This window comes from Ruditapes philippinarum, unplaced genomic scaffold (assembly GCF_026571515.1).
Source record: "Ruditapes philippinarum isolate M1 unplaced genomic scaffold, ASM2657151v2 ctg898_1_1_1_1, whole genome shotgun sequence".
Lineage (NCBI taxonomy): Eukaryota > Metazoa > Mollusca > Bivalvia > Venerida > Veneridae > Ruditapes > Ruditapes philippinarum.
Genome location: NW_026865396.1, coordinates 40,246 through 52,897, shown reverse-complemented (window position 1 = coordinate 52,897; position 12,652 = coordinate 40,246). Strand labels below are relative to the sequence as shown.

Genomic DNA, 12,652 nt, shown 5'->3' with positions numbered 1-12,652 from the left:
AAAGGTGTATAAATCAAATCAATCATTACTCCCAGACATTACTGCTTCCCTATGATGAATCTGAATATTATATTACGGTGGATGTTGAAGAACACATTTTAGATGGGTAAATATAGGTAGCAGATAAAAATAAAACAGGCAAAAAATCATGAATAAAGGTGAAAGGTAACAATTTAATTGGAAGATGTAAACCTTGTTAATGTAAATATAAAATCAACACATGACAGGTGCCAAAGATTATGAAGAACAACCCTTTTATAGCAGTACATCTTCTGATCCACATACATGTATTTTAAGCAAAGTTACAAAGATACTGACTCAAATATCTTATTTATACATGAGAGTAAATGTTATGATTTCACCACTTGTCAACTTAATGTGTGATACATATATAACAAAATTTTACAACTCTTAAAATTATCAAAAATAAGATGTCAAGTGTCAGCTTTAAAACTTGTAAAAATCAGAGGTCAGTTGGCAACTTCATTTTCTTGACATCCTTAATTGGTAAATTAACTAAAGCCTGGACAAACATTGGTCATGTTTCTACTTCCTGCTCATCATGCTGACTGGTTTCACCAGAATTACATTCTTTTCTATCTACTTGTGTCTCATTTACACTACTTGCTTCCATTTTATTCTCTTCGGTCCCATTACAATATGGCATCTTGAGAGCCAGTCTGTGCATACTCTGCAGTTTCTGTCGGAAACGTTTCTGATCGTCCGCAGTACAGCCTAATATTTTAGACTGGAACCTAGTGTCTAAATTTGAACTAAAAGGTTCAGGTAAACAAGCATTTAAATAAGACTCTATGGTGTAAGAATGATTCAGTGGATCTAGCTGAAACATTTGATGTAATTCATCCAAAGTCTGTGTCACTGACTTAAAGGCTTCTTCCTGGATTTCATTTCTAGGTGTTGATACGGAAACTTCCACCGTTAAACATCGAAGAATCAATCTCTCTGTAGTTGATTCAATATCTTCCTTTTCAACTGAAATAGAGAAAAAACATCATTTATAATATACAATTCATAATATACTTTATATTGCAAGTTACACATTCTTATAAAAACAAGTTTTGATAAAAAGAGAGAAATACAATCATTGCAGACAAGTTGTCTCTAGAAACAAAAGTAAGCCATAAGTACTGAAATTACATTAGTCAGTTTGGCAAATCGGTAAATGTCTTTGTGCAGTTATGGATCTTTTCTGATTTATTAATAGAATAATATTTTGCATTTTTTGCAACTATTAATTTCTCATGATTGAAATACTTATTGCACAATGTGCTTATATGTTAAAGCTACTCTCCCAAATAAAACAGGTCTAAAAACATCAACATTTTTGTTTACAGTTATTAATTTAAATATGCATAGAAGTAAAATTTGCAGTTTCCATGAGATAGCTGTATCTAACGGTTGTTATGTTTCACTTGACACAGATATATAACACCCCTTAGCACACCCGTTAGCAGGTAGAACTTACTATACAAATGTCAGTTTTTAAACCGGTCTACAAAGATGTGTTCATCTTTTTTGTCTCTTTTTGATCTACTTGCAACTAGTGTGTTTTAATTTAAGTCAATATTTACAAAATAAAACATAGCAATGGTTTAAAATTTCAGCAACATTAACATTGCAAATAGTTAATACAAAAATGTACTTCATTTAGATGTTTTTCTTGTCACACAAGACCTGTATTAATTATCTAGTTCCAAATAATTGTATGAGCATGTGGTGAAATTCATCTTTGGATAACATTTATTTCAAAAACACCCAAACTACTATGTGTTTGATAGTAGCCTTAAGTCTAGTTGGGGACCACAAAAACCAGCTAACTGATAAAAAAGAATCTTGTGTTAACATTCATAAATTCTTATTAACAAATTATACCTTCAAAATCAACAAAATAAAACATTGAATTGAATTTCCCTTATAAACATCTAAAAAATGGGAGTGAAACGTCCATTGACAAAGTGGGAGTGAATTGTCTTGGGAGTGAAACGTCTCAACAGTGAAATCATAAATGTCTTGGGAGTGAAACGTCTGGTATTCATTTTTGGCTAGCATAACTGGTACGTACGACTGCAAACAGGACGTTTCGGCCCCAAACCAAATCGGCCCCAGTAGAAAAATCGGCCCCTGGACGTTTCGGCCCTTTTCCGCGAGACGTTTCGGCCCTACTATATAGTACAGACAATTAATTAAATTAATTAACAACAATTGATTTAATTGAAATTAAACAATTATGACCCTTTAATTCTTTAAATAATTATTTATTATCTTTTGATCTCTTGAACCATTTAGATATACGTTAATGTTTTCAAAGGTGTAACAAACAATAAAGGCAGGTTTATCCTTAATTTATAAAACAGACCACTAAAACTTCTTGATTAAGAAAGTTAATTACAATTATTCCTTAGAAAACATTATTTTTTTATCTTAATTAAACTATAGGCCTACGTATTTTTTTCAAGGTGTAACTAGTTAACTGTCTATAGCTTTACAGGGCACTAGACAACTTTTGGGGACAGGTACCCATACCCTCAGGAAGGGGAATTTTGCATCATTTTAAGACAAAAGGGGGAATTTTAAGTCATACACTAGTATGAGTTCTTTAAATTTAGGTTTTACACTACTTCTTGGCACTATTTCCTACCATTACTTACAATAGCTAGTATATTTATTACTATAGACCTTACAAATAAAACATATAACATGAAGTTGTTCTTGAAGTAGGCTATCTCACTGTTTTCTTTATTGTTTTCTTATTGCACTTGACTGACTCAGACATCAATCAGAGCTCCAGATATATGTTTTTGGCCAAGGGTTTTATACCCCTCAAATTCTAGAGTGAGGGGTAAAATGCAAATTCTGAAAAATGTAAGGGTTAAATTAAAATCTATAACAAGCATAATGCATTTTTTTATGAAAAAATTAAAACTGACAGTTGCTTTTGTTGTTGTTGTTTTTTTTTTAAAAAAATTGTACAAAAAATATTGATTCAGTGCAACAAGCTCTGGAAAGGCAGACTTTCCTAGGCAAGGGTATGTTGTACCCAAGTTATGGAAACACAGCAAAATTATTTCCTATTATAGTCATTAATGTTTTCTTTATTTTTAATGTTAAAAATGTATCACACTATTTTGCAATCTGCACTGGTCAGTTCTTAATCTATTTTCTACATATTACTGCCTGTTCTTTAGATTGAAACAATTATAACAATGAGAATTGAAATAAGAATTAAATAAAGATAAACAAGAAAGTTTTATGCCTTTTCTAAGAAAGGTATTGGTTTCAGAGGAAATTGTATGTAACTGTAAAACTGGGTACAAAAATATTTGGTACGAAAATATTTGAGTACAAAACTGCAAGAGAAATACGTTTTTTCCTACAACAACTGACAGAAATTAAAACAGTTTTGTTTATTTTCTAGCAGAAGTATGACAATGTATGTCTATTCTCTAAACAAATTAAATATAAGGTAAACTCCTACGATGATAATCTGCCACATTAATTTTGTCAATAATTTTACGGGAGTTATCTCCCTTCTGTACATTTCTCACTTCCTGCTACTTTCGGTTTTAACATACAGCGTTGTTGACAACTGTATTTTAGTTTTCAATCCATTGAAAGTTGAACAGAAATATATTTTATTTTTATGAAATCAAAACATCAACTTTTTCTTAAATATCAAACATTAACACTACAATTTTTTTAGGGGAATTTTTTACTGAAATAGGGGAAAAAAACATATGATTTTGAGAGGGGAATGGGGCCGATATTCGGCCCCAAAAATGGCCAAACGAGTGCCCTGACTTTATGTAAGTAATATCAGAGAAAACTTCAAAAAATTAAAAAAAAACGGTTTGCTATAATCTCCTGATAATTTTTTTAATTATTATTGTTATTAGATAATGATAGATGCTAGATGTTATAAAAGTGATTAAAAGACTGAAACCAAATCATAAATGTACCTGCTATATATTTATTAATTAGTTAATCAAACAATGTTGACAGTGGCAAAAGAATTATAGATATTATGGCTTCTGTTTTCTTTTCATTGTAAAATTACATGACCGGATATTTCGATTTTCACGTGCATGAACAATAGGGATGTGCGGTATTACCGGTATACCGGTATACCGCGGTTTCGTTCAGACGCGGTACGTACCGGTGCGACCCCTAGGAATACCGGTTTTTTAATATATATAATTTTACATAATATTTTTGTAAGATTCGGACGTTATTTACCCTGTAATCTGTGTTTCAACTTTCAACCTAAATTAAAGTGGAATTCCAAGTCTATTTTTAGAGCAGCAGTAAATGCACAGTATAATACTCTAACGAATAATTAGTCGCGGAAAGGTCGGATCGTTTCCCGGTTGTTTTTCATATTTATTATGTAGTGTAAATACATTTCATCCGCCGACATTTTTATAATTTCTATATATCATTCTTCATTTAAATGCATTAAAAGGGGACACCCATGTTAGTGCTCAGTCTAAGGCTAGTAAACATGTTGACGTATTGACGAGTGGCGACAATAACAAAACGTAAAGCATTTAGACATAGCCCAACTTGTAAACAGCTCATACCGTCATGGACGAATTCACCACGGTCAAAAATGCCATTTTTCTGTTTTAGATTTTGTTGAAAATATTATCAAGACAATAAGGTTATTTTCTTCTTTCTTTTATTTATTATTTTCCAGTCAGGTAGACAGATGTTAGTTGAAAGAAATAAAGATATTAATCTGTTTTTCTAAAATGTATTGTGTTTTATCAAAATGTTTAAACATTCTTATGGCAGTTGGTCTTAGTTTGCATAAGTTAAACATTAAAAAGTGTCTTCATAATACCGTGGTACATACCGCGGTACACAGGTGAAATACCGCGATATACCGCGGTACAAAAAAATTGGTGGTACCCATCCCTAATGAACAACTAACTTTCCTTACCTGATAATTAAATGTGTTAGATTTTTCAATATCAAGGAAATAATTACGAGTAGCTATTTATTATGAGATATACATAAACATTGAAGTTAACATTAAATGCAACAAGTATCTTATCGTTGATGGTTTTGGTAAAGATTTAACCTTTTACGTAATATATATAAGACCTATCGTAAATCTTTCAAGGTATACTCGGTTCCTATGATATCAAGGGTTCTATGATATCACGGCATTTAAATTTTCTGTGACTGCTAGTAAAAGCAACACCTGATGATGCTAATATTTGTAAAACTTGCACACTAGATTCATTTTCACCTGCCAATGAATTTAATTTGGTGAATAATGAATGTATTTGTGGCAAGAAAACTATTTTATAAAACCTTCATATTTGACTACCATTTTCCTTAATGGTTTTTACACAGTCAATTAAAATATGTTATAAACACATATACTGACATATAGTCTGTTCATATAGTTTTAATTTTATAGCAAGTTAGCTGTTGGAAGTTTTTCACAACTTAACTTGAAAGTTTTGACCCATCTATCCTTCCATACTTGCTTTTTTGGGGATTACCTTGATACCGTAGTAACCTCCTCTGAAATTTCCCAAAATGGCAGACATTGAAAATATTCTAAAAAATGTCATTTTTATTGGTTCTTTTGAAATAATTTTTTGACAAACAGTTCTGGAAATTGTTCAATTATAAAATAGAAAAAAAATCTCATTCATTTATGATATTTATATTTAAATATTTTCCGATAAACGTTAAGTACCGTGATATCATAGAACCCCGGGCTACTTGGAAATTGGCGTTCCACTTCATGAAAATTGTCATTTATGATTATTATAAATATGAAATTTTAATATACCGGTTTAAAACACAATACTTATTCTGGGGCCGATTTGGTAAAGGGCCGAAACGTCTGGGGCCGAAACGTCTTGGGTAATTTAGCCATTTTAGGGCCGATACGTCTTCAAACTCCTCACACTGATTACTTCCCTTGGCAGAATTGTAATCCTGCTGTAAGGGGAGATCACTGCGTAGAGATTGATACGTCTTGGGGCCGAAACGTCTCGAAATCGTACGGCTACACACTTCCAAATGGGAAAGGGAAGACCAGAGCCTGGGTGTCTTTGCGTCGGATTGACTAATTTGGGACTGGGTTGACCTGGGCCCGGATTGACTTTAGGCCGAGATGACGCGCAGTTTTCATCAAATATTGAAATAATTTGAATTTCATCTTGCCTTCGGACAAATCTTTGTGATTCTCCAAATCTTGTATGTCCTGAAGTAACCCTAAAATATTCTCCCTTTCTCTTTCAATAGATGAGGCCTGGTCACGAAGATTTTCCACTCTATCTCCAACTTCAGATAGTATTTTTATAAGTCTGTCAGAATTGTTTTGGTCGTCAGTTTCCATTTTGAATACGTTTGATTTTTTTAAAAATCATTTTAGTAAACCGAACCGACTAATTATAGGTCTAATGGGTCTATTTTTTATTTTGGCAGAATACCACTAAATATTTTCATATAATGTGACAGGAATTACAGTCAACCCGGCCCCAAGTTAACCCGGCCCCAAGTCAAACCGGCCTCAAAATTGGTCAACCCGGCCCTAAAATTGGTCAATCCGGCCCCACAGTATTTTTATTTGGTCAATGCGGCCCCAAAATTGGTCAGTGCGGCCCCAAAATCGGTCATTCCGGCCCCAAAATATATTTTTTTTAAAGAAAACTATTTATGTTATTTTGTTGTATGATGGAATAAAACTGAATTATTATAAATTGAATATTATTAACTATAGAACAATAGTAAAAAAAAACAACATGAACTGGCATAAAATGTAGGTAAATTTAATTGCGCTGATTAAGACTTTAATACGCAATAGTGATAATGAATAATTATATAACATCAACAATTATATGTACATCAACATTATTTCAGATGTGATATTCAAACATATTAAAGCAATCAATTAACATAAAAGGTATAGCTGTGAAAACAATTCCTTTAAATAAGTTGGTAGTATCTTTCATGTCTTTATTCGATGTAAATTAAAGATGGTTTCGTGAGTGTTAATGCGATAATTAGGAAGAAATGCATAGAAATTCGAGTTAAAAGGTTTGTATACATTAAGTTTCCAACAATCTTTTTTCAGTTCATCTGAATGTTTTTATTGTGTTAATGAAAACACTTAATTATTTAGTTTACTTTGGTCATTTCTTTTTTTTTTCTTTTTTTACATACAGTAACATAGAAATGATTTGAACAGATTAAGGTTTCTTTTCCATGATATGTCAATAAATAAGTTTAGTTCTTTTCTTAATACTTCTATCGTAGAGAGGTTAAGGTTGAAGATAGACGTCACCTTATTTTCGCGACGGTAAAAACAGTAAACTATGCATGTGTTGCTTGTTTGTTAATATTGATATTTTTTGTATTAAATAAATAATAAAAGATATCATCGTTAAACTTTTGTTGTTAATTTTTATTTCATTTCTTGATAAGTATTAATATTTTAAAGCAAAATAAATAATAAAAAAAATGGGGCCGGGTACTGTACAGGTCGAATTCTTCCTACAAAACATGTTTTTTCAAAGATTTTGACTTAATAAATCGATTGGAAACACTTTTATATCAATTAAACAAAGGTTTTATGTATTACTTTGAGAAACTATATTTCTATTCGGAAATTACATGTATCTTAGCAAAAAAAAAAAAAAAAAAAAAAAAAAAAAAAAAAAAAAAAAAAAAAAAAAAAAAACACCTCAATTTTACATTTTACCGAAAAAAACGCATAAATCATATGATGAGAAACTTCCTCTTGGATACCCTGGTCGTCCCATTGTTTCAGCATGTAGCTAAAGTACTGAGAACTTAGCGAAATACCTAGACTTTATTTTAAATCCTTACATGCAAAGTTTGCCTTCCTATATCAAGAGTACCACCGACTTTATAACAAAGATTCAAAATCTTAAATTAAACACCTATCTAGTTACCCTTGATGTTCTTTCATTACACTCAAATATCCCTCATAATGAAGGTATTGAATCTTGTATATATTTTTTTACAGAAAGATAATGGAAATAATTATATCAAAGATAATGATATAAGAAAATTGTTAAAATATTGTTTTACATAATAATTGCTTTGACTTTAACGATCAGAGTTATTTACAAACCATGGGCACAGCAATGGGAAGCCCTATGGCACCTTCTTATGCTTCATTATTCATGGGTAGACTAGAAGAGCAATTTCTTAACTCTACTTATGTAAAACCTGATGTCTGGTTACGTTTCCTAGATGATATTTTTATGATTTGGAATGATTCTTTGGAAACGCTAAACTTTTTTATAGATTCCTTAAATAGTTTCCACCCGAATATTAAATTCACTTACAATATTTCTAAAAAGTTCGGTACCTTTTCTTGATGTTTCTGTATCTAAAGAGCGTAACAGGAAAAATTGTTACCGATATATTTTGCAAAACCTACAAATATGCATTTGTATTTAGATTTTACATCCTCTCATCCTTTATCATGTAAGCGTGGTATCCCGTTTAGTCAAGCTAAACGTTATAGACGTGTCATTTCCGATGACGGTACTTTTAAGCAGTCTTTAGATACGTTAAATAGATATTTTTCTGATAGAAATTATCCTAAATCTATTATTGAGAAAGCGTTTTCTAAAATTGAAGGCATGTCCCAAAATGATGCTCTAAGTCCTGTCGTTAAAAATACTAGTTCAATAATACCTTTTACTGTATGTTTTTAATACATCTCTGCCTAATATTGGTGAAATCTTAAATAAATATTGGGATCTATTACTTTTGTCTGATAAGGTAAAGCGTTAAAAATATACATACCAAGTTCAAACCTATTTTAGCATATAGACGTCCTAAAAACATTCGAGATTATTTTATGAGAAGTGCTTTACTTGATCGCACATTTTTATCTAGCAAATGTTTACGAAGTAGATGTTCACATTGTAACAATATAATTGTTGGTTCCCAATTTAATAGCAGCATAACAGGTAGTTCTTTTGATTTACACAATGATGTTAATTGTACTACGCGTAATGTAATTTACCTCATTACATGTAAAGGCTGTAAAAAGCAATACGTAGGTCAGACTAATCAAAATGTATCATGCAGAATGAATAAACATAGATTTGATATAAGAAATTGTGACGTTAATCCAATTTCACATGTTTGCGATCCATTTTCGGATCAAACGATAATAAGTGTTCATTGTCAGATTTTTCATTTTTACCTATAGACATTATAGACAACAACATGGACCGGTTATGTAAAGAATCTTTTTGGAATCCATAAATTAAATACTATGATTCCAAATGGACTAAATAATAAAGTATTGTTTGATTTATAATAGGTTACATGAATATTAATATGTTTGTCTATTATCTTATTTTTATTAACACTGTCTAATAGACATCTGTATCACTGTTGATCCATTTTAATTCATGTACCAGCTTTATTTATGGCATAAATATTTGTTTCTACATGTTATCATAGTTTTGCCGCTAAACGCCATAACGTTTTTCGCGCGTTTAACGCGTGTTCCGTTATGACGTCGCTTCCGGTAATTTTATTATGTTTTGCACTGATGAAGGCATATAGCCGAAACGTTTGCAATTAAATTAAATTACTAAATGTTAGTGTTTGTGTGGCTTGTCTGATTATGTATCTTAGCAGGAATGGGAAAGCACTCGAGGTATTTATTTTCCTAAATACTCGTAATAACAATCAATAATCATAAAATATTTATAAAAAAATTTTTGTTTATATGATTTTGATCTAATAAATCGATTGGAAACACTTCCAAACCAATAAAATAAAGTTTTCATGTGTTCTTATGAGAAATTTAAGTGCTTTCCGGTTTTTCGATGCTATTTGGTGCTTTCCAGTTTTCTCTATGCACCGCCAAATGGCAGCTATATATTATATAAATTTTACCACATTATTTTTAATCTTCATATTACAGTCATTAACAATACTACAAGTACAAATGTTGCTGCAATGCAGCAATTGATAGGCTCCGTGCAAAACAAATGCGCTAATTACAGATACCTTACCAAATTATTACTGCGCACAGGTCATGTTCTATTCAGATAAAGTACTATTGTACATTATTCCGGATGTTTTGTAAATCATTTTTTTGCGTAATTATACTAATCGTATGCACTATCCATGAGAGAGGAGCCAGATATCAAATTAAAAAATTGCTTTCACTGATGCCTACCTGAGGTAAGGGAAGTAATTCCATTGACTAAAAACAAGACTTACAGGACTTGTAAATGTAATGTTACATGACAGTAGTGCAACATTGTACTGTTTGTGTCACTACTGTAGTCAGTAATATAAAAAGATTAAAAAATATCAAAGCATGTACATCTAGGGATTCTGTTTTTCTCTATTTCATTTTCTACAAATGTCAACAGCTAATCATGGTAAGAAAGATAAAAATCGATATGTAAATGAGCCAAAACAAAAACTTTCATGGACTTTACTTTTCAGAATGTCCTTTGCATATTTCGCGGCAAATAGTATATCATGATATTAAACATGAAAAAAATTGATGCAAAACATCAAAGGGCACCCAAGAAAGAAATGCAGCAAATGACGATAAACTAATAGACATCTGATGATAAGATATACTTATTAAGTTTTCAATGGTTAACTGGATTTTACCAGAAATGTATATCATAGATAAATGACTGAATGGGAGGGCAAATTTAAAGACATTGTTCATCGTGAACTTTGGTAGGTTTGCTAGAGATTAGAATATTAAATGCATTTTCTTTTGAATATACAAAACAGTATTCAAATTAAACAAAGTCGGTATTATTATTATTATTAGTAGTATTGGTATTATTTTAATTTTTATTATTACTATTATTATTATTATTATTATTATTATTATTATTTATATGACATGCTGCGAATCACAGAAGGGGAAACCAATATATGACTTTACATAATAGAAATCGAAAGGAGTTCTTGATTCCGAATTTATTTTTTGCTGTAAATCGAAGGGATTAATTGTTAAAAATCGGGTCCATGGACAAAAAAAAATAGTCAACATAAATAGCTTCGCGCCGGTGGGCGCGGAGCAATTAGCACAATTATCTATAATAAGAGAGATGACATTGATTTTAGTAGCTTATGATCCTTCTATTTAAGTTATGCTTTTGTATTGTACTTTCACTTTTTCTAAGTTATGGTTGTGGAGTTTATATTTCTTTTCTGAGAAATTCTAAAGAAATAACAATTTTCTTTATGGAAATGCATCAGCAACTCTTCCTATCTCCCACTCGTACATGCAGCATCGAAGACCTTCTAGTTTTATAATCCTTTCATAATTAACATGAACAAAACACAAACCTGATCACATAATAACCTTATATAATGTGGTTTTGTAGACATTTTATTTTTTACGTTCTTAAACAGCTTTATATAATCGAATTCGCAATTCTTAGCATTAAATTAAATATATACAATACTCATCCTTAAGTAAAATATTTCATTGAAATCCATGAAATTCTTTCTGAATATGTCTAACTTGAATAAAAGAATGAATAAACTATGTATGGAAAGCTGCGTTCCCTATTACAGGTCAAGTAAAGCTGATCTTTTCTTTTAAAAAATCTGCCAGCTTTTTATAACACTATATATATTCATATTGCGACCACCTGTAGTGTGTAGAATTTTAATTTTTTTCTGTGAAGTCAAACATGTTTATTTTATATTTACAAAGCGACTGTGTAGCAATTATCAATATCAATATCAAATTTGAGCATAGTATAACTTTAAGCAATATCATAATTTCAGTAAAATAGTCGCACTGAAAAACTAAAACCAGGGTGATATTTATCAAACATTAAGCAAAACCCTTTTCTACGTTTTTGATAATATCCTAAATTTCATATTATCTTGTCAATATTAGTTAAATTATCATCAGGAGAGCATGATCATCAAGGACAACATTACTATCCAGCACTCGTTTACTACATATTTAGTTCTTGGTGACCAAAGGGAAATTATTTTATGATTAATTAACCATTATTGGCAAGACAACGTGAGCTGAACACATGTGCAATAGATAACACCCGGTCAAATATTTTTTTTGCAATTAACCACCTATGAGTCATTTATAATCGTCATTTGGTCTTACTGTTGTTTTTATTGCTGTGACAATACACAATTAACCACCTGATTTAAATCAAACTGAGCATTTTATGAATTTCGACGTCTTTTAAAACCCTTACGGTGTTGGCCTGGTGAATTTTCGTAGTATTTGTTCTATAGTAAATCAGTCACATTTGAGGCTTTATTCTGGATTCCACTGTTCTTGAAGAATTATATACTGTCTTCAACTTTATCTAAGTCAAATGAGGCCCAAAATATAATAGGTAAGCCATCTACTTTTTTTTAGAAATCTTCATTCTGTTGTAACACAGGAACTTGAAATTCTATCACTATTAACGATAATATGCGAAATATACCCCGTATATACTATAAAAACACTTTTTTTTTATAGTATATAGGGGGTATATTTGGATATTATAATTAATATTGGTTATTTGATAGAATTTCAAGTTCCTGTGGTTGTAACACAGTTTAAATTTACCACTTTAAAAACTCCTGACTGCTGGTGGGTGGTACATCATTAATC

The 12,652-nt window shown here is 30.8% G+C and overlaps 1 protein-coding gene across 1 annotated transcript; it reads right to left on the bottom strand.

Moving 5' to 3' along the window:
* Window positions 1-270: 270 nt before the first annotated feature.
* Window positions 271-6,413, bottom strand: LOC132728831 (BAG family molecular chaperone regulator 2-like). Its single transcript, XM_060714507.1, has 2 exons — window positions 6,205-6,413; window positions 271-993 (listed from the first exon to the last, which is right to left on the bottom strand). Exons 1-2 carry the CDS (start codon window positions 6,377-6,379, stop codon window positions 539-541), a joined length of 630 nt encoding a protein of 209 aa, XP_060570490.1. The 5' UTR covers window positions 6,380-6,413; the 3' UTR covers window positions 271-538.
* Window positions 6,414-12,652: the final 6,239 nt, after the last annotated feature.